Here is a 22,848-nt window from a genome sequence, read left to right as displayed (position 1 = left end):
TTTTGAAAAATCATGAGTCTTTTATGATTTCGTATTTTGATATCCTTGAACTGCTATTTTTCGAACGATTAGTAATAATGCTATATCCAGCCAGTACGATTATCTTACCTGAAACAAGTTAAAAGACACATTAACAAGTAAATTTCAGCATAGGTAAGTAGGTAACAGATGCCGACAACTCAAGAAGAATGTGATTTCCAAGATGGCCGCTCGACACGATGTAAACAAAGCAATAGTTAGAAGTTTGACAAACACAAAAAATATCTAAAGTGATTAACAAAGGGATACAGTTAACAAATAAAATCTTTATTGATTAGGACTTTTACCGATTAAGATACAATTAACGACTGTACAAGTATATAGCATACAGTATAATGCAAGTTATCATAACAATATAATGAATTAGTTAAAAAACGTTCTTAGTAAATATTAATATAATAATATAATGTATAACCTAAATTGGCATTAACTAATGGATAAAACTAAGATTTATATTGTTTACTTTTTATATTGTTACCTTTGAGATTCGTACATTATAAAAAATAATTCAAGTGATTACTAGCAAAAAGCGTCCTAAACAATATGAAATATTTGATTAAACACGTTAACTTCCAAAAAGGTCTGTAAATGATTCAAGCGAATATTGAAATCACATGACTCACATGAACTACGTATGGGTTTGTTACATTATGTATACACGACATGTGTTAATTATGTGTATTGCTTATTTTCGTGTTCGGTAAGCTGAACATGACGTAATGCACCAAAACGTTATACAAATATGTAAAGCTAAAAGTACTTTATAATTCTAACCATCGTATCATGGATTTTTCTTCGAACTATTTGTAAAAGGTTTTTCAATTAAAACTGTATTTTTCGAGAAATAATACATGTATACGTTTCTTCGTTGAGCGCACAAAATTCATGGAGACGTCTATCAAAAAAGAAAACTTGCTCATTTATTACATTTATGTCAAAGCCCTCTTTTTTTAAGTTAATTTTTAACTGTTTCAAAGTCGACGTCAGCTCAAGCTGGTTTTCCGCGATCCTCACGAACAGAGGCCGTGCATAGACAGGAAGTGAGTTCTCACAATGGTCTAGGAATTCATGAAGGAATGTCCTCTGGTCACTTTCATCCTCGAACTTCCTGTCGAGAAGAAGGGTCACCATGCCCGCTTGACCATCACATCCTGTTGGTTGCATGCGAACGACATGAATTTATACACATACATGTAGTTGTATTAATAGGTTACTTGCTATGAATAAGTTTAAATAGTACAACATATGCTAGTTCAAATATAGTTCGTTATCGAAATATTCATTGATAACTGAAGTTTGCTACAGTTTGCTATATAAATGATAACAACATACGATGGTAGGATATTGATTTTAAATCCTCATTGGACACACAATTTGTTCAATGATCATTAAGACAAAGTCCTGTAATAAACGTATTTCCTTCTTATCTTAAGATTCTCTGGCGCGTTTAAACATTTTAAATGGTTTCACATTTCAAAGGAATCATAACATCATGACCATGATGACGTAAAATCAATTATGTTCTTTAATAATGTTTCGACGGCTTGTTTCAATACTGTTTTAAGTAGGGACCATAAACAATGTTAATAACAGATTTCAAATAACTTTTCGTTTAATCTACAAGACAGCAAAAATATATTAAATAGAAGCCGAATAGATCATTTAGCAAATTATATTGTTAAATGCTATCAAATTATATAAGGAATATATATATATATACCAATCATGTTTTATTCTTTCAAATAACCTTATATAAGACATGTAACACACGTGTGCTTGTTAATGACACATATTTGTTGTAAAAAGCACGGTGTGTATGCATATATAATCAATAAATAGTAAGTTTACTTCCATTATGAATTATTTCCTGTATAGGTGAAAAAGGCCGCATTTGGTTTGAAAAGACACTGTTCCAAACAAGTTACATTATTTTTAAATGCTTTTCTAAGGTTGAGGGTAAAATATTCTTGATTTAAAAACGATAATTCACCTTTGCAAAACATGAAAAACAAGAGGGAACATTTTTTTTTCATTTTCTTACATTGAAATGACGTCTTTTTGGTCGTCATGACGTTATTATTCCAGCGGTATTTGCACGCTGAACACTTTACAAAGAAACATTAACGGTGGCATAAAGCACTAAATTGAAAGAAAACCGTTTGCTGTTCGGTATTTAATCGATTATTTACTCGAGATCATAGAAAATAATATTTTGACCACGCATGATAATTTATCGAACCAAGCAAATGCCCTAAATTTATTTAAACTTGTTTAGTCTATATCAATGCCTCACCCGGTACGGTGACGCCGTAGACGCATGCGTCGATGACGTCACTTAATTCGGTAACGCTATTGCTCACTTCCGTGGTAGAAACATTTTCACCCTTCCATCTAAATAATGTTACAAAATAATGCAATTTAAACAATCTTGACGTGCATTTTGCATACAAAATCAGCAATATTATGATCCGCGTGTTACCAAAAAGGGTCTTATGACATATGCAACAAGCTAGGCTTAACAACATAGAGCGCATTCGCGAAGTCTTACCAGGAGCCACCCTGTCCGCTTATTCGTCACGAGCAGCTTAGTTGTCACATTAGAGGACAGAGTAGCTCCTTACCAGGCTGGTCTGGAGCTACGCTGGCGGAATATGGCATAAGACCCAATTTCGAAAGACGCGACCAATATGTGTACATAAAGTTTATTAAACTCATAGCGTCAAGACTTGAATAACCTTATACATTTGAAAATCTGTAACTGTAATTATCTAACGAATATTCATGTATATCTTTTCAAATAATTGTCTGTTTATGCCCCTACCTGAAAGTGTCTCCGATTCTGTCACAGAAATAGAGGTTGTAGAGGCGGTCTCTCCGCATCAGATCCCCCGTGTTGAAATACACGTCCCCTTTCTTTCGCACATCTCTGGGAACATTCCCAAGAAGGTTATCTTTCTATATGGAACTGCTATTAAGACGGCATTAATATGAGGAGTTTTTGAACTATACAAGCATACATATATGTGAGCGACGTTATACCGCAATTAAAAACATACATACAATATTTATAAAACGGTAAATAACGATGCTACTGTATTTAAAGAAAAAGTAAAATTACGCATAGTGGTTATACTTGGTGCATTTAAGCATTATAAATGCTACAGGTTCCAGACGCTGTTTAGAGGATAAACTACACATGGATACGATGCAATTGGATGCAAAATTGGAACAATTATATCGATTGATTTTGAGTTTGTTAAGTACCTTTTTTCACGCATATTAGTACCACATGTGGCAAGCGAAGCTCCAAACCAGCGTCGCAGCCTGGTCACAAGTTATCCTGTCCGCCCATGAGCGCACTAGACCATACGTGAATTGAAAACGGACAGGGTAGATCTAGACCTGACTGCGCGATTAAGGTTCTTTTATACCGTAAAAAGGAACCCATCCCTTTGTTTCAAATAGACATTCAAAGCTAAAAATATTAATCGGCGACTTTCAGTGATTCTTGTGAATACAAACTCGGACCAAGCTCCGATACATTTTTTCATCCGGTGTAATTGTCATATAAATGCATAAACATAACTTGCGCATTTGACATGGCACCATGTTAAAGAAAACCAAACTAGTCGTTGATAAAAATAGTGTTCATTTCTACACGTAACTGATGCGACATTAAATAAAAGTTTCGCTAACTGAGCATTTTCGTCCAAGCTTAACTTTTTTTACAAATCAGTCAGCCATAGTGAAGAGAAATCATACCTGATCAACTTGCTCTCAGTGAGTTCTTTCTTTCCATGGTAACCATCGAACCTGAATTCTTTGACGATAGGCCCGAGACACAGGCCGGGTTCGTCTGTAAAACGACAAATTGACGTATACATGATTTTTCCGATCTATAAACGGGAGTGATTTGTTTAAACGACAAATCAAGCACAATGGTTTTTGAATCGCTGTATGAAAGAGGATTTTGTTAAATGACCAACTTCAACTACGAGAGCCTTTTTTGGATAAAAATTTAATGTTAGAACGCGTTTAGGACAGTTTATTTTATACCACTTGATATGAAAATACATTACAAAGATGTGTAATTTAGAAACCGTTATAGCGTTACCTTTCTGAATTTGAATGATGATGGTTTTAATATAAACTCATCTCTAAATCCTTCTGTTAATCAAAGACGATATGTGCGTGATGCTATGTTTTGTTTTATTTCGCCTCAGAAAGTAACAATTCTTTAAATATAGAACTTGAATTGTTAAAGGGTAATTCGATTGATTTGTTTTTTTCTATTTGATTGGAAACTAAATGACATTTTATTAACACTGTTACAGAGTAAAAGTATCTATGTGCCATGTGTCAGGTTTATAGCTCCATAAAACCTTAAATTAATATTACGGTGACAAAGGATTTGGGTTCGAATTAGATGATTCGCGTGTACTAAGTTACATAATAATTACCTCTCTCTTAGTTGCCCATATGGTAAATATAGATGCTACGTATTAGATTGTATGTCCTACATGTTTTCGTTTAATTTTCATATAGTAGTTCAGTGTTGTATCTTAATAAACATTATATAAGTTTCTTATAAAAAATTAAGTCACCCAAACTGGGAGAACACCCCGAAATACTTGGGTGCGCTGTAGCCAAGAACTGCGCAAAAGAAAATCCGCGATCTGATTTGCTTTCACCTATAGGCTATACAAACCAACATCAACGCTGTATACCTTTTTTCTATCACACTGTTTGGTAATTTTTCGACAATGCGCTAAAGGGCGACGTGCTATAATAAGGGTTCTCAATCCTGATTGGCATACCTATGGCTGCAGGAATACAAAGGCCGTCAGCGCCGCGTTTGACACACTCGTTCCCCACATCCCACTTGAAGAATCCCGCTGGAATTACGCGCTCCTGTAGAAACAGATACGCAGACGAAAATGGTGAACGTGCAAACCGTCTTATGTACTGTGATTAAGACCATCTGCAATTGACTTTTTTGGCAACTAATTACTCTACTTATAATATAGTATGTATAAATTCCGTATTTAAAATTATATGGTATGATATAAGAAACAATATTACCAAATTCATTGATCAACTAGCAGATACCTATATAGTCAAGAGTCTGAATATGTTAATTTTTCTACTGATGGTGTCTCTGGAGTCCTATGTTTTAAATTTATTCATCTGACCGAGAAACTGCAAGACTGTGTACCAGGAGGGGCGAGGAACGTCCGCACGCACCATCAACGTTGAGAATGTTCATGAAGCCAGCGGTCCCCTCAGTAGCGGCGTAGAATTCGGCAATGTTTGGAATTCCGAACCGCGTACGGAAATTGGCGAATATATCCTGACGGAGTCCGTTACCAATGGCAAGTCGAATGGAATGATTTTTGTCATCGGAACTCTACAGAGACAAAAGCAGTTTTAATAGAACTTTTTGTGAATATACAAATAAATTATACATTTATGTAAAAGTATAATAAGATATACTTACAATATGTCAAATTTATTTGACAAGAAATTGGTATTTTTGCGATATATCATTTGATTCCTTCAATATTCGTTCATTTAACTCGTTGGTGTTCTTTAGATATTGTAAAATATGTTTACCACGCATTAAATAATAGTTAACAGGGTTGAACTTCTTTTGTATTCCATGTTTGATTTGATATTTTTGGTTTTCCGGTAGTAGTTTAAACCTATGTTTTTAACTCGATTGGATCGAAGGCATTTTCTAGATAGAACCAGTACTTTGTGCTTTATGATTAAATCTAAAGAACGCTTTTATAGTTGGGACCGAACCCGTAACCTACAGGTGGCTCTGCGGACACTATATTCACTGCGCCGGCGTGGCGAACTTATTCCGGTCTTACCTCTTCATTAGTGAGCAAATATCTACACAGTTCTCCAATATAGAGAATCACCGTAACACCATAGCGTCTGCAGTCGGGAAAAAAATTGGATTTAGAGAACTTCCTTCCAAGCGCACCCGTTGCACCTTCGTAGAAAAAAAAACAATATGCATGTATTGAGTGCAGGTTTCTTTATAAAATACCATTTTACAATTGATTTTGCTGTTCTATATTAAAGCATGTATATCGTTTTTGTTTGCAATTTATGTATATTTTAAGAAAAAAATACACCTTGTGTTTTTTTTAAAGATTTTAAAGTTACAAAAGGAATTCCATAGGGTTTTATTCCGCTGGTGCCTCTTATGAGAATACGACATACTTTTAATATTGAAATGAATACTACTTATAGATAAAACATCAATATTATAACAATCGGTTGCAGTGTACAGTTTGCTTATTAGGCATAATTCACTCTCGAGTCCGCTTTCTAGGTAGAGACCATAACCTAGTATGTATGGAGAATATCAATAGAACGGTTCCGGACCGAAGCCAGGACCTCCAGTTAGGCGGACAGGCGGACACTATGGCGGCCTTATTGTACATTGCATGTAGATAAGAGACAATTTCGATGCATATAGCAATTTCGATTCTTTAAACACGCAATATGTAAACAAGTCATACCGGCGTATTGAAAATGACTTAATAGCGTGACATAAACCTGTCACTCTGGCAGAGCTTCGATACGGGGATCGCTTTGGCGTTAAAGTCTATTCAGTACTATATAAACGGTTCGAAGAAGTCTCTTTATCTAAACAACACTTCACACGCACCTGTCATGACGACGTTGAATACGCCGACGATAGTGGCACTGGAGTGATAGAGCGGAAGTGTGATGTACATGACGTCACTGTCACGTAATCCGGCACATTGTGACAGCAAGTAGGAGGCGGATGCTTTCTTGACAGACAAAACGGCGGGTTTGGGCAAACCTAGCAAAGAATTTTAACTCGTTTTCACAAAGCAGTTAATTATTGTAAAGTGTTTTATTTAAGATTATTTTATTCTAGTACGTTAACACATAACGGTTTTGTTTCAAATAGAATTTGTTTAAAAAGACAATGCCCTATTAAGTTTTATGTTTTTCAACTGGAACAATCAAAGGTCAGAAGAGACGAAATCCTTACTTTTGCATCCTATCAATAGGAAATGTACATTTAAGTCGCATTTAAGTCGCATTGTAATAGTCAAGAATCAAAGTAACATCTTACGATCTTCGAATTTTATTCAGTAATTCGTTTGGATTCACAAGCCATAATTAGATCGGTGCCATACCCAATATATTAAACACGAGGTGTATAAGAAATAAATCGAACTCAAGTAATTTTTCCCTTGTTTTTTGTTTCTACTGAAATTTCCTTTCAGCAAAGTAACCACTGGCTAAATATTAAACTACTTTATACAGTTTTTGCGCTAAAATAGTATGATACCTGTAGTGCCGGAAGTAAAGATGTACAGTGCCGGGTCGTGGACCGTTTTCTTTGCACGCCATTCCCGTGGAATGTCGTCTGCAGAAACATTCTTCGTGAGCTCGTCCAGGCGCTTGAAGTTCGTGTTTTTGTTGGATGATGACCCTTGTATGTAAATGCTCATATTCGCTATTTCGTCATATATGGCAGAAACTGCTTCGAGCAGGTCCGGATCTTAAAATAATGCAAACGATGTAATCACATCTTCAATAAAAGGTTCATAAATATTGTTATAACACAGTCGGTGTTAGTCTCACATTTACAGAGTTGTTTGCATCCTCCTTACTCTCGAATGACTAATATCGATCTTGCTATTCTATGCCAACAGCAATATTCTGGAAAGTCGTTCAAGATGAAATGAAAAATGCGGCATCCAAAGTTATCGATAGCACGATTGCTATTTCTGCTTATTCAATAAACCTTGATCGCCCAGTGCCAATTGTGAATCATAACATAACACCTTCTAGTTACCGGGTATACAACATAATACTATATTAACCAATTGATGCCTAGCGTATAGAAAAAAGGCCTTGGCAAACGGCGTAGACCCAGATGAGACGCCGCATGATGCGGCGTCTCATCAGGGTCTGCTCTGTTTGCATAAAGGAATTTCTGTGAGAAATATTCTTAATACAGATATATATATATACTAGACATCCCTAATTTTGAAAATAAATTGATCCAATTTAGAAGGATGGGAGAGTCCACTAGGCATAAATGGGTTAAAGAGGGTTACCTGATCCGACTATGAGGATGTCCGCCTGCGATGCCGTGATGCAATGAAGGAGCGACTTGCCTCTAAGGTTGGTATTGATGAGGGACCCGCATACCCCGACCTTCATCAGACCTGGACAAAAATAACTGAAAGTTATGGGATTTTAAATCGATTTATTTCAGCTCACGTTGAATGATGCATTCTCTTTTTCCGGTGTGTGTGTGTGGGGGGGGGGGGGGGGGTTGATTCCGTTTCCTTTGTAGGACCAATTTATGTGTTTTTGTGGAGACCGCTTAGCATGTAGCAAGCAAACTTAACATGTTACTTCAGCTTTCACGAAAGAATAAGACAACTACGCTTATCCTTAAAAATATCGCGCAGACGTACCGGTATGTTTGCTTTTGATAATGGCATATTTGAACACGTATTTGGATTACAATAGTCTTCAATTTATTACGTTACGAAATTGCTAGATATGTTTAGATAATCGCAATCGACCATGTATCTGAAAATTATCATTTATTAAAGGAACAATTGACAATCTTTAAAATATTGTATTATAAAATGTCCAAACAAACAATGTAAGTGTGCTAACTTTTTGCAAATATCCATCATTTCGTGTTTATAGACAAGTAGTTATTGCCAAGTTTTATATCGTAATGAATTACGTGTATTGATATTATAAAGAACCCAATATGTACCGAAGACAGTGGAGATGTATTCAGGCGTGTTGACCTGCAGGTAGGCTACCGTGTCCCCAACTTTCAACCCCATGATATCGTGAGCCACGCGGGCAACGCGGTTGGCTTCCGCGTTCATCTCCTGATAAAATATAAGGGCCATTTGAAATATGGGTTTTGTTTTTTAACATACCTATTTATGGCATACTCGTGTTTTACCCTGAGAACATTCAGACTTTTTAAGAATTAATATTTGTTTCGTTATTACAAATTTATTAACATTTGTATTTATTATTCAAACAAACCAAACTTAATTTTGCAGGACAAACGAAATTTGTAAGAAAAAAACAACAATTTAACTGTTCATGTAAATAAGTCGCGAAAAGCAGACTTCGTCTTTTAGAAAAATTAACCCCACTAGAAAGTTATTACAACTGTAGCAACAAGAAATTAAATTAGTGAATGCATAACGATCTAACAAATACTAACAAGGAGAGAGAAATACTCATTATCCGCTGGAAGAGTTAAAAATCTTATTTTACAATTTTTACCAGATACATGTAATGCTTAACTTTCAACATAATTCTTTTTCAGAATCGGCCTATGCCTGACGTGCTTCATAAGTATTTACAATTTCATATATACTTATCCACACTTCACACTCAACAAACCTGATATGTATGCGTCCGGTCCTCAAACATTATAAGAACCTTATCCGGCATCTCTCGCACGCGGGTCTCAAAGATGTCAATAAAATGGAGTCCCTGCCTCCCCCACTTGTTATACACCCGTAAAGTCGGCAGCACCTTAGACAAGTACCGGATGTCCGGTATCAGCCACGGGAAAACTGACTGGGTCAGCACGTAACCAACGCCGACGAGGCCGATTATCGAACCTCCGATGGGGATGAGCCAGTCCATGTTTCAAAGAGCAATTGGGTTATAAGAACCTTCAAGTATAATTACCACTTAAAAACAATAGCAACAGTGAAGATATCGTATAACAAAACTGTGTTTAAAGTATATAGGCATGAAAATACTATAACTTGGTGAAATTGACCCTTAGCAAACTAGCCCAAACTGCGATCTAAGCCTGGTCTGAGTTAATACTACCTATAGTACACTCACCTCAGCTAAATACCTCTTTAATTACTTAAGTAATTATTAAACAAGACCAGTGTTTGTGGAACGCATTGCCCCCTAAAGCGCGTAGAAGCCGAACAGCAGCTATTTTGAGAACATTGCCCAAGGCCCATAACTTTGCCAAAAATCAATGGATCGGAACGAAATTCACTTTAATTTCATCTGTAAGTCATGTTTGTAAAGTTAGACTCGCACACCACAAATAAGCTTAATATCTAAAAGCGTTTCTTAAAAAAACCGGAAAACGGTTATTATCGAGAAATCTCAAGTCTCATAACTGCACCAAAAAGCAATGGACCGGAACGAAACTCACACTTCATCTGTAATAAAGTCATGAAAGTAAACTGAGACAGACAGACAGACAGACAGACAGACAGACAGAGAGACAGATAGACAGATAGACAGACACACAGACAGACAGATAGACACACAGACAGACAGAAAGACACACAGACAGACAGAAAGACACACAGACAGACAGACATACACACAGACAGACATACATACAGACAGATAGACACACAGACAGACACACACACACAGACAGACAGACAGAGAGACAGACAGACAGACAGACAGACAGACAGACAGACACACAGACAGACAGACAGATAGACATACACAAACACAGACAGACAGACAGACACACAGACAGAGAGACACACAGGCAGACAGACAGACAGGCAGACAGACAAACACACAGACAGACAGACACACATACAGACAGACACACAGACATACAGTCACACAGACAGATAGACACACAGACAGATAGACACACAGACAGACGGACACACATACAGACACACACACATATAGACAGACACACTGACAGACACACAGACAGACACAAATATGTATACGCAGTTGCTCTGCAGTGTAAAAACGGCGATGTCTTTAAATACCATTCTATACAGGTATTACCCATTCTTTTGTTCCGCGGATCGTGTATAATTTTGTATAGGAACAAAACTAAATATTCTTGAAATTATATTTAAAAATTTGCATTAGGCCCGGTCCTTTACAGTAAAACAAAAATATAGGAAAAAGAAGACCGGATGTAAATAAATATCAACTTCGGCTTATTCCGTCTGTTTCCGGAAAATAGGAAAAAAGTAGACATGATCTATAGTCTATTTCTAAAAATACTACAGTTTATTCCGTCATTATTTGAAATAAACTTTCCTTATTTGCCTCTCCAATTAATTCCTGTAAAATCATACATTGTTCATAAACCTGCCGCCGATGCTGCCGTGTTTCCATCTCAAATACAACTGCATGTCAGTGAAAATAATATGATCTTATCTAAAAATGAAACCCTATCAAACCTTGACCGAAAACATTTAAACTATGAACTGCGGTTTACACCTACAACGCAGTGTGGTGTATTTACTACATGCTCCGTCGAATCTCATTAACCATGCAAGCCTGAGATTGTTTGGTCCGCCCTTCTGGTAATGCTGCAGCTACGGAACAAGAGTTCTGCGTCTCTATATATACTCGGGTTATTTGGTCTGCTCATTCAAAATACTTGAAATGGCTATTATTTCATTTTAAAATCTTTAATACACTATATATACTCCCGTTATTTGGTCATAATATTCATAATACTTGAAATTTATACTAATTTTATTTTAAAATCTTTAAGACCCCTCTCCCAAAAATACCAAGCCCCAATTAAAAAAAATATGACCACCTAAAGGTACCCTCCTTCCGGAAAGTTCTTCTCCTTGCATGATGAATAAATGTTGGATGTAAAAGCATCGCGCTCGCTATATATATCCCGTTATTTGGTCTGGACCAGAAGGGTCTGCACCTCTATAATATATTCTTATTATTTGATCCGCTTATTTTATAATATACAATGAAATGCTAATATTTTCATTTCGCCCGGACCAAATAACGGGAGTATATGAGAATACAACTTTTTTTTGTCAAAATTATGTTTACTTACGGAATAAACAGCATTTCTGAAGAAAATGATGAAACAGACTATTCTATAGTAATAACTAATGTATTCATACGCAAACGAAAATAGGACAGAAACAAGAGCTGACACCATAGGATGACTTATGCCCCCTATAAACGCTTGATAGAAGTTTTGAGCTTTTTTCGAAACCTAAACGCAGATTTCGAAACCAAAAGACGGACCCTCAGTTCAACGTCAAGGTCACAGGGGTCAAAATTTGTGTGCGTATGGATAGGCCTTGTCCATATACACATGCATACCAAATATGAAGGTTATATCTCAAGGGACATAGAAGTAATGAGTTTTTTTTGAAACCTAAACGCAGATTTCAAAACCTAAACGCGGACCCTAAGTTCAACGTCAAGGTGACAGGGGTCAACATTTTTGTGCGTATGGCAATGCCTTGTCCATATACACATGCATACCAAATATGAAGGTTATATCTCAAGGGACATAGAAGTAATGAGCATTTTTCGAAACCTGAACACAGATTTCGAAACCTAAACGCGGACCCTAAGTTCAACGTCAAGGTCACAGGGGTCAAAATTTGTGTGCGTATGGAAAGGCCTTGTCCATATGCACATGCATACCAAATATGAAGGTTATATCTCAAGGGACATAGAAGTAATGAGTTTTTTTTTTGAAACCTAAACGCAGATTTCGAAACCTAAACGCGGACCCTAAGTTCAACGTCAAGGTCACAGGGGTCAACATGTGTGTGCGTATGGCAATGCCTTGTCCATATACACATGCATACCAAATATGAAGGTTATATTTCAAGGGACATAGAAGTATTGAGCATTTTTCGAAACCTGAACACAGATTTCGAAACCTAAACGCGGACCCTAAGTTCAACGTCAAGGTCACAGGGGTCCAAATTTGTGTGCGTATGGAAAGGCCTTGTCCATATGCACATGCATACCAAATATGAAGGTTATATCTCAAGGGACATAGAAGTTATGAGCATTTTTCGAAACCTAAACGCAAAGTGTGACGGAAAGACGGACAGAAAGACGGGCGGACAGTCCGATCACTATATGCCCTCCTACCGGGGGCATAAAATATTATATTCTTACGCTAGAGAAAAATCAACAAACTAGTTTCCAAAGATGCATCAAAGATAGTTTGATCCGCGGACCAAAAGAGGGGATAATGCCCCTATACATAGATGATGACGTCACTACGTTATTGTCACCTCTACATTAAGACGCATCATACACCCCTGGTTTGGGTAATAATGAAACAAAAATCGTGTTTAGTGTGTGTTTAAAACGGAATGTTGTTTAAAGAAATGTTATTTAATTATGTTTGAATTGATTTTGAATCTCTATTAAGACTGATAGCGATTATCAGAAGCACGATTACCTGACCTACTTTCACTTTCACTTTTCACTCGTAAAAGAAGTCTACCCACAATTCCTTTCGCGTTAGTACACAGGTCAGTCATTGTGTACACACCGGTCTTACTGACCTGTGTACTAACGCGACTATATACATACATGCGCGTCGAGATAATAAAATAATCGTGATTCATGTTATATGTAACTGTAAACATGCACAACTACTGTTTATTATGAGAGAAAATGATATCCGAACATCCAAAATCTCGAAGGTGAAGAAAGGACATATCCCGGGGACATATCACTTTCAAATGGTCAGAAGTGGGTGGAGTAATGTCAAATAATAATTCCTCGTATTAGCATTCTATATTAAGCTTGGAACAATATGCAGAACTAAAATAACATATACTTCAGTGATACATGAACCAGTTCTAATGAAATCTTTCAAAAAGAGTAAATAATCACATGTATTCACCTTATAATTAAACCACTTTTTTCTTGGGCGTTGTAAGTCCTTATTTTCTTATTTTGTTCATTAATCCATTGACACCAACTGGAACCTACACTATTGTAGAAGATAATGTTAGAGTATTATTAAATATAGCACCCTAGAAACACTGAAAAATGATCATTTCTTGTAAGAAAAAATGTAAACTACTTGATTCTAAAAATAGCAGGAAAAAGTATGGTTGACCAGATATGACAAATATAAATTTGATAGAAACTATTTGAAACAGTGTGAAACATCACTTTAAAAAGCAAACACATGTATATATAAGTATCTATATATTATTAACATACGCTATAAAATAAAGGGATTTTATTCAAATGTGTTCAAAATATCTGTATCTTTCATATTATTTTTTCGCCGTAGCTGTAAACGCCAGATTTTATCCTTACCTAAACTGTGTAACTGTCCAATAAAATTTAAATAAAATTTCCCGCGGCTAGGTCAGAATGAATACACGTCATTTATCCCATAGGCTGATTTGAGCATACGACCAGAACATTGGAAACATGTCCGCGTCTTTGTAACACTGTCTTACTGCGTGTTCAGCATGAAACAATTTTATCTCTAACTAAAAGGCTTAATAGATAGAACAGTTTTACACTCAATCTCGACATCATTACAATTTGTGCGTGCACCTTTTATTTTCAGAGGATTGCCAGCGCGAGAAGTTTGTACTTAAAGGCTACGTTCTCATATTTAGTACTAACTTCCATATTCCTGTCAACATGTTAACATGTAAAAGTAACAAGAGATGTGTTTGTCAGAAACACAATGCCCCCTAAAGTGCCGCTTTTTTTACCTTTGACCTTGAAGGATGACCTTGACCTTTCACCACTCAAAATGTTCGGCTAAATGAGATACACATGCATGACAAATATCAAATTGCTATATTTCAAAAGTTATTGAAAAACTTTACTGTACGGTTAAAGTTTTGAGACAGAGTGACAGAATGACGCAATGACAGACAGAAAGAACGACAGGCCAAAAACAATATACCCCCAATCATTCGATCCGGGGGCATACAAAGAGCAGTGGAAGCGAGGCCTCACTTTGTGCATTGCATTTCAACCCGCGAGGTATCAGGATCAGTTCGCGGTTAGTGTGTGTGAATGTCAGAGTTTATATACAGGTCATCGCTGCGTCTTCACGACTACCTTATGTGCTGACCGGAGTTTGCAGCCAGTAAAATAATCGTTATATCATAAAGACGCTTTACTGAACTAGGTGAACTGGAATTTACTTTAGACCAGAAAGATGTTAAATGAAGATATCCAGCGATATAATTATGGTATGTCAATAATGGATTCTTAATGTGTTTTTAACAATACCATGATAAATAAATATTATTTTTAATTAATTTAACAAGAACTATTCCACCATATTGACTATTGTATTAAGCATGAGCGCGATGATTGTCGATATTGTTAATAATAGAATCAATTAGCAATGCCCGACAAATCGCTAAAACAGGTTTGTTCGAAGAACGCGCGTATAAATATTTACAAGGGCTGTTTGTAATGCATGCATGCCCCCCATATGGGCTGTCAGTTGTAGTGGCAGCCATTGTGTGAATACGTTTTTTTGTCACTGTGACCTTAACCTAGTGACCTGAAAATCAATAGGGGTCATCTGCGAGTCATGATCAATGTACCTATGGAGTTTCATGATCCTAGGCTTAAGCGTTCTTGAGTTATCATTCGGAAACCATTTTACTGGTTCGAGTCACCGTGAGCTTGACGTTTGACCTAGTGACCTGAAAATCAATAGGGGTCATCTGCGAGTCATGATCAATGTACCTATGAAGTTTCATGATCCAAGGCGTAAGCGTTCTTGAGTTATCATCCGGAAACCATTTTACTGGTTCGAGTCACCATGACCTTGACCTTTGACCTAGTGACCTGAAAATCAATAGGGGTCATCTGCGAGTCATGATTAACGTACCTATGAAGTTTCATGATCCTTGGCGTAAGCATTCTTGAGGTATCATCGGAAACCATTTTACTAGTTCGAGTCACCGTGACCTTGACCTTTGACCTAGTGACCTGAAAATCAATAGGGGTCATCTGCGAGTCATGACCAATGTACCTATGAAGTTTCATGATCCTAGGCGTAAGCGTTCTTGAGTTATCATCCGGAAAACATTTTTCTGTGTCGAGTCACCGTGACCTTGACCTTTGACCGTGTGACCTGAAAATCTATAATGGTCATCTTCAAATCATGATCAATGAACCTATGAAATTTCATGATCCTAGGCGAAAGCGTTCTTGAGTTATTATCCGGAAACCAGTTTACTAGTTCTAGTCACCGTGATCTTAACCTTTGACCTAGTGACCTGAAAATCAATAGGGGTCATCTGCGAGTCGTGAACAATGCACCTATGAAGTTTCATGATCCTAGGCGTAAGCGTTCTTGAGTTATCATTCGGAAACCATTTTTCTGTGTCGAGTCACCGTGACCTTTGACTTTGTGACCTGAAAATCTATAGGGGTCATCTGCGAGTCATGATCAATGTACCTATGAAGTTTCATAATCCTAGGTGTTCGCGTTCTTGAGTTATCATCCGGAAACCATCTGGTGGACGGACCGACCGACCGACGGACCGACCGACATGTGCAAACAAATATACACCCTCTTCTTCGAAGGGGGCATAAAATATGTACGGATACTTCGCGTGTGGCCGGTTGACTCATATGTTTTAATTTCACATCCATTCTTCTTTTGGGTTTCTGTTTTGTATCTATATGTTTATGACCAGCAATATGTAATAATGTAAAATAGGCCGCGAAAACTCCGCGTAACATCTCGTACTGCGTGTGATGCACATAAGAACTGCACATAAAAAGACATTCGCTAGATCATTGATCTCATTCATTGAACTCTTTACCTTTCATAAACTCCGATCAACGCCGTATATCTTTTTTAAAGATAGTTCTTGTTTAAATTATCATTTCTGGCCCACCATACTTTTTCAAGTGTACTATTTTTAGACTCAAGTTGTTTACGTTTTTTCTTGGAAACGAAAACGACGTCATCTTGGAAGTTTAGTTCCAACCACAGGTGGTTAGCGTGTGGCTATGATATTAATTAGTGAAAACATCATTTTGAATGATAAATAATCACATTATAACGAAAAATTAACTTTTCTGAAAAAAAAAATATTTCACTATCAAATATATATATAACAAGGTATGCAACTCAAAATCAGCCCAAAACGGGGTGCATCGCTTTGAACAGCCATATCTTCATAAATTTTGCAGCGATTTTCACGATCTCGGTCTTATTCAACGCAGAAATGAATTTCCTTTCTGGAAATGTATATGTCTTGCAATATTTTAACAAATGCTGGGTCAACTTTTAAGAAATAACACGAGTCAGAGTTACATAACTTTGCCTGCACAGTCCCCTTACGGTAGTTAGTAAGTGCTGCAAGTATGAAAGCAATAGCTTTGATACTTAAGGAATAAAATGGACCTTAACACAAAACTTAACCAAAATTTTCAATTTTCTAAGTATAAAAAGGGCACATAATTCAGTCAAAATGCACGCCAGAGTTATCTAACTTTGCCTGCCCAGTCCCCTCATGATAGTAAGTAAGTGTACCAAGTTTGAATGCAATAGCATTGATACTTTCTGAGAAAAGTGGACCTAAACACAAAACTTAACCGGACGCCGACGCCGACGCCAAGGTGATGACAATAGCTCATAATTTTTTTCAAAATATGATGAGCTAAAAATAGTATTACCAGATAATCGGGTTCAAAAGTTATTTCTTTCAAGACAGGATGGTTGGTGGGAAATGTCTTCCGACGAAAATGAAAAACATCTAAAACAAAAATAAAGTGACTTCTTGTATAATTTGAAGCACTATTCATTTTAATACAATTTTGTTTTGACAGCCATAGTTCTGCTGAGCCTAAAAATTAAAAGTAGGTCAACAAAACACAAAATGAAATCCAATGATTGCATCACCAAATCTTCTACATATCCAATTAATAAAATTAATGTTTATATATAGACGGTTTTGATACATGGCACAACATCAGGGGTGTCAAATGTCCCAAATTTGAAATCCTAATGATAAAGTCTGGAGTCTGAGCCTGTAGGTCCCTTACAGGTAGAGCCCCCCAAACTGAAAGCCATAGTTCATTGTTCTTTTTATAGTCTTAGTTGCTATTTCTGGTGAGTAAAATGCAAACTATTATAAGCCAGACCACCAGTAACACTCGATGTGTAATTGTCATTTTATATAAATGTTATAAAGAACATCGATAACAAGGGCTGTTTGTAAAACATGCATGCCCCCCATATGGGCTGTCCGTTGTAGTGGCAGCCATTATGTGAATACGTTTTTTGTCACGGTGACCTTGACCTTTGACCTAGTGACCTGAAAATCAATATGGGTCATCTGCATGTCATGATAAATGTACCCATGAAGTTTCATGATCCTAGGCGTAAGCGTTCTTGAGTTATCATCGGAAACCATTTAACTATTTCGGGTCACCGTGAATTTGACCTTTGACATAGTTACCTCAAAATTAATACGGGTCATCTGCGAGTCATGATCAATCTACCTATGAAGTTTCATGATCCTAGGCGTATGCGTTTTTGAGTTATCAACCGGACCCCATTCTACTATTTCGGGTCACCGTGACCTTGACCTAGTGACCTCAAAATCAATAGGGGTCGTCTGCAAGTCATGATCAATCTACCTATGAAGTTTCATGATCCTTGGCATATGCGTTCTTGAGTTATCATCCAGAAACCATTTTACTATTTCGGGTCCCCATGACCTAGAGCTTTGACCTAGTGACCTCTAAATGAATAGGGATCATCTGCGAGTCATGATCTATCTTCCTATGAAGTTTCATGATCCTAGGCCTAAGCGTTCTTGAGTTATCATCCGGAAACCACCTGGTGGACGGACCGACAGACCGACCAACCCACATGTGCAAAGCAATATACCCCCTCTTCTTCGAAGTGGGGCATAATAAATGTTAATCCACTAACCATACAGTAAAACAACTGTCCAAAAATATATCCAGATATGTCTTTTGCAAATGAAATAATATATGCACTTAGTTTGACAGCAGAAAATGGAAATTAAATGATGGGGACATATGCTACATTTTGTAGTATGTAAGATTTCTGGAAAGTAGCCAAGAGGTTAGGTCAGTTACCTTTTATGTCCTTGTCAGCGGATAACCAATCAGAAAATAGTAAAACAAGGGACAAAATTGTCATAAAACCAGGTTTTCAATGTAGAAAAAAGTCTGATAGAGGGAGACAACTCAAACTGAACTGTTTATAATTAACCCCCTTTGTTTCAAAATAAATATATTTTTAGTTGTGGCGACCTTGACCTTGGAGATATTGACGTAATTCTAAAGTGCGATACAACGTCCCACGATGGTGAACAAATATGCCAAATCATTTTTAAGTCTCACAATGAATGACATAGTTTTGGCCCGGACAAGCTCTTTTATGGCCATTTTTGACCTTTGAACTCAAAGTGTGACCTTGATCTTGGATATATTGACGGTATTCTTTTGAGCGACACACCGTCTAATGATGGTGAACAAATGTGCCAAATGATTTTAAATTCTCACCAAGAACCACAACGTTATGGCACGGACAAGCTTGTTCCGTCCGCCCGCCAGCCGGCATTTGCCAAATTGAATAACCCGTTTTTTTCTTTGGAAAACCTTGTTAAAAAGACCAGGAAAAATCCATACTAAGCGCACATGCCCGGCATGCCAATGAAGCAATTACAATATTTGTTCACACCCCCTTAAAACAAATCATCAGATTTACACTGATCTAAAATTCAATCCTGAATAGCTCAAATCGGGATTTCCAAATAATCCGGACAATTAACACCCTTGCAACATGCATGGGTTGCTAAGTTACTAAATGTCCTACATATAACAAATTCAGAATTTGTGTTCCATCCCACTCACATAAATAGCAATTGCAAGATGTCCATTACAAACCTGTTTGTTATCATTCTGACCTTTTTGTACTTCTATAGTTTTTCAAATTTTAATGTGATTAAAGTGCAAACACCTGATTATAGAAGGTATACCTAAGATCATATTGCTTGCCATGAGTAATAATCCAACAGATTAGCTTTGTTTGTATGCCAATAGATAGAGCTTGCACATTCTTTTTCAATATGTGGTTATGGACAACTGTAAACATTACTTCATGTATTTTAAGGGGCCTTTGCATGTTTTGGTAAATTGACAAAATAAAACAAGAGCAGCTGTCACCATAGGATGACTTATGCCCCCTATAAATGCTTGATAGAAGTTATGAGCTTTTTTCGAAACCTAAACACAGATTTCGAAACCTAAACGCGGACCCTAAGTTCAAGGTCACAGGGGTCAAAATTTGTGTGCGTATGGAAAGGCCTTGTCCATATACACATGCATACCAAATATGAAGGTCATATCACAAGGGACATAGAAGTTGTGAGCATTTTTCAATATATAAACGCAGATTTCGAAACCTAAACGCGGACCCTAACTTCAAGGTCAAGGTCACAGGGGTAAAATTTTTTGTGCGTATGGAAAGGCCTTGTTCATATACACATGCATACCAAATATGAAGGTTATATCTCAAAACATAGAAGTTATGAGCATTTTTCAATATCTAAACGCAGATTTCGAAACCTAAACGCGGACCCTAACTTCAAGGTCAAGGTCACAGGGGTAAAATTTTTTGTGCGTATGGAAAGGCCTTGTCCATATACACATGCATACCAAATATGAAGGTTATATCTCAAGGGACATAGAAGTTATGAGCATTTTTCAAAACCTAAACGCAGATTTTGAAACCTAAACACGGACCTTAAGTTCAAGGTAACAGGGGTAAAAATTTGTGTTCGTATGGAAAGGCCTTGTCCATATGCACATGCATACCAAATATGAAGGTTATATCTCAAGGGAAATAGAAGTTATGAGCATTTTTCGAAACCTAAACGCAAAGTGTGACAGAAATACGGACCAACAGACGGACAGTCTGATAACTATATGCCCCCTTTTCTTTGAAAGGGGGCATAAAAATTGTTTCAGACTTGCACATTTTTGTTGCAGTTATGATATTTGTGAGAAAACAGTTATACTTAACATTAACAACCTGAAATTGATAAATCGTTGCAAAGCAAAACAATTGAATAATTTGGAGTTCTGTTGTCGTTTTTAGTGACACTACGAGCTTTGCTTATAGAAACTAAAAGTATAAAATATTGTATGAGCATGGATGGCCGTCTTAGCGTTAGACTTTTACTCCAGAGGTAAGTGGTTCGAGCCCAGATGAGGATTACTTTTTCTTTTAATTTGTTCTTGTTTTTTAATTGAGCTTTTTAGATTTAATGTTTATATTTATAAATATAACGCATTTAATGACAAACTTCAATACATGCCATAATCTGTTATAAGGTCCATTAAATACCAAGATGAGTATCAAGGAACCTGAGTGAAACATTTTATCTTATTTCGGATATATACAGGACTGCTTATTGGAAACAAAAAGTTTGCTCGATTCTTGAATGACTTACAAAAATGTTAATCAAATCAAGTAGGTTCGTTTATTCTTCGTCTGTTGTCCCATCTCGCCAACAGTCAACCAGCTCCCTCCAGGCTTGTCAGTTCCAGGCGAGTCTCTCTAGCTGCCCCCATTTTGGCCCATCTGCTTAGAATCTGCATCCAGGTCACGGCGCCAGGTGTTACTGTATTTGAAATAAAGTAGGTTGGATGCCATTAAATGTGACTTTAAACACCATAATGAGAGACAAAATAACAGGTCTATTTCCCTTCAATTAATAACAAGCAAATTCATTGAATTGATATCCCCCGCTAATTAGCTTCTGGACACAAAAGTGTTATATTTGACACTCAGGTAAAAAAGCATTTTTTTAGGTTCGAAGGGCCATAACTCTGTTATTAACAGATAGTGTACAATGCCATTTGGCATGCATCATCCTCTTATCTATACATATACTCATACCAAGTTTCGATGAAATCCACCAAAGCACTTCCAAGGTATGGCTCCCAACACAAAAGTGCCGGATGGACGGAAAGACAGGCGGACAAGGCCAAAACAATATCCCTCCGCCTATTGCAGGGTGATAATAACATGAATGTAAATTAAAGCCAGCACATATATGAATTAACTGCCTAGATGGGTGTATTAAATATAATTTAGGGCTGTACAATACTTACTGATATGTGAGCATATATTTACTTTTAGTAAATATAAATAAATGTAACAGTAATACTTACACACTTGTGACTGTGAGTTTATACATGTAACTAAACCTCCTTTATAATTTTATAACAGTGTTTTATTCCTGCCATAGTATTAAGAAGTCACTTGCTCAATAACACATTTAAGCATGAGCTGTTTTTTTTAATCTGCATACATAAGAAAACATCGAAAAAAAACACAAGAGGAGCATGTATCCGAAAGTAAATTACGTCCGAAATCGGGCAAGTTAAGCATGCGCGAAATTCACAAAAACATCGATTAAATATGGTTTAAACAGAATCATATGTAAAACTTGAATGATAAATTAAACATTATCCAACAAAAGCATGCAGCTATAACCAAAAAACAACAGCAAAAATCAGCAATATAGCGATGTTGTTGAATAACTCAGCGAAGGCTAGCAAGAAGAGAATTTTCCAGGGGAAACAACTAAAAAAGTAATGCGAACGGATTTAAATGGCTCATGCACGAAAGTTTATAATATAGCAACAACACATGATTTAGCTATAGAATTAGAATGCGAAAGATTTTTTTTAACTATTACTCGAAGATTCCTTAACTAAATAAAATATCAATAAAAGTTTAAACTTTGAGTTTGACCTACTTAGCAATCAATGGTCAAAACAACCTCGAAATAGCTTTTTCTTCATGTCAACAATACAGTTGTTGAGTTAATGTTGACGTAATACTAATAATGGTAATACTATCCATATTCTCTACCTAGAATACTCATCATATTAAAATATCCAATATTTCTTTTCACGCTAACAATTCAACATGGCTTACAATCGGTTTTGCTCGGG

At 36.6% G+C, this 22,848-nt stretch overlaps 1 protein-coding gene across 11 annotated transcripts; it reads right to left on the bottom strand.

Annotated features, from left to right (window-relative positions):
• Positions 1-290: 290 nt before the first annotated feature.
• LOC127879317 (long-chain fatty acid transport protein 2-like) lies at positions 291-22,848 on the bottom strand. Of its 11 annotated transcripts, none has more exons than XM_052426091.1 (16): positions 22,832-22,848; positions 21,336-21,506; positions 17,521-17,600; positions 13,742-13,831; positions 9,487-9,764; positions 8,837-8,957; positions 8,157-8,267; positions 7,382-7,594; positions 6,725-6,883; positions 5,916-6,040; positions 5,255-5,446; positions 4,857-4,950; positions 3,802-3,895; positions 2,861-2,965; positions 2,333-2,430; positions 291-1,190 (listed from the first exon to the last, which is right to left on the bottom strand). In XM_052426091.1, exons 5-16 carry the CDS (start codon positions 9,733-9,735, stop codon positions 862-864), a joined length of 1,890 nt encoding a protein of 629 aa, XP_052282051.1. In that variant the 5' UTR covers positions 9,736-9,764; positions 13,742-13,831; positions 17,521-17,600; positions 21,336-21,506; positions 22,832-22,848; the 3' UTR covers positions 291-861. The 11 variants fall into 11 exon arrangements, 8 of the variants coding, with proteins under 8 accessions (XP_052282051.1, XP_052282049.1, XP_052282047.1 ...); XM_052426089.1 differs by having other exon boundaries at positions 22,766-22,840; XM_052426087.1 differs by lacking the exon at positions 22,832-22,848 and adding an exon at positions 22,650-22,814.

The sequence above is a fragment of the Dreissena polymorpha genome, chromosome 4 (genome assembly GCF_020536995.1).
Source record: "Dreissena polymorpha isolate Duluth1 chromosome 4, UMN_Dpol_1.0, whole genome shotgun sequence".
Classification (NCBI taxonomy): Eukaryota; Metazoa; Mollusca; class Bivalvia; order Myida; family Dreissenidae; genus Dreissena; species Dreissena polymorpha.
Note: the sequence above shows the minus strand (reverse complement) of the source record. Positions and strands in the feature narration are given on the sequence as shown.

Excerpts from the sequence above, each read along its gene's own strand:
- LOC127879317 (XM_052426091.1), bottom strand. The coding sequence starts at position 9,735 with ATGGACTGGCTCATCCCCATCGGAGGTTCGATAATCGGCCTCGTCGGC. Across the intron at positions 3,896-4,856 it reads TTGTATTCCTGCAGCCATAG|ACGAACCCGGCCTGTGTCTC; the intron begins GTATGCCAATCA and ends GTCGTTTTACAG. Across the intron at positions 1,191-2,332 it reads CTACGGCGTCACCGTACCGG|GATGTGATGGTCAAGCGGGC; the intron begins GTGAGGCATTGA and ends TGCAACCAACAG.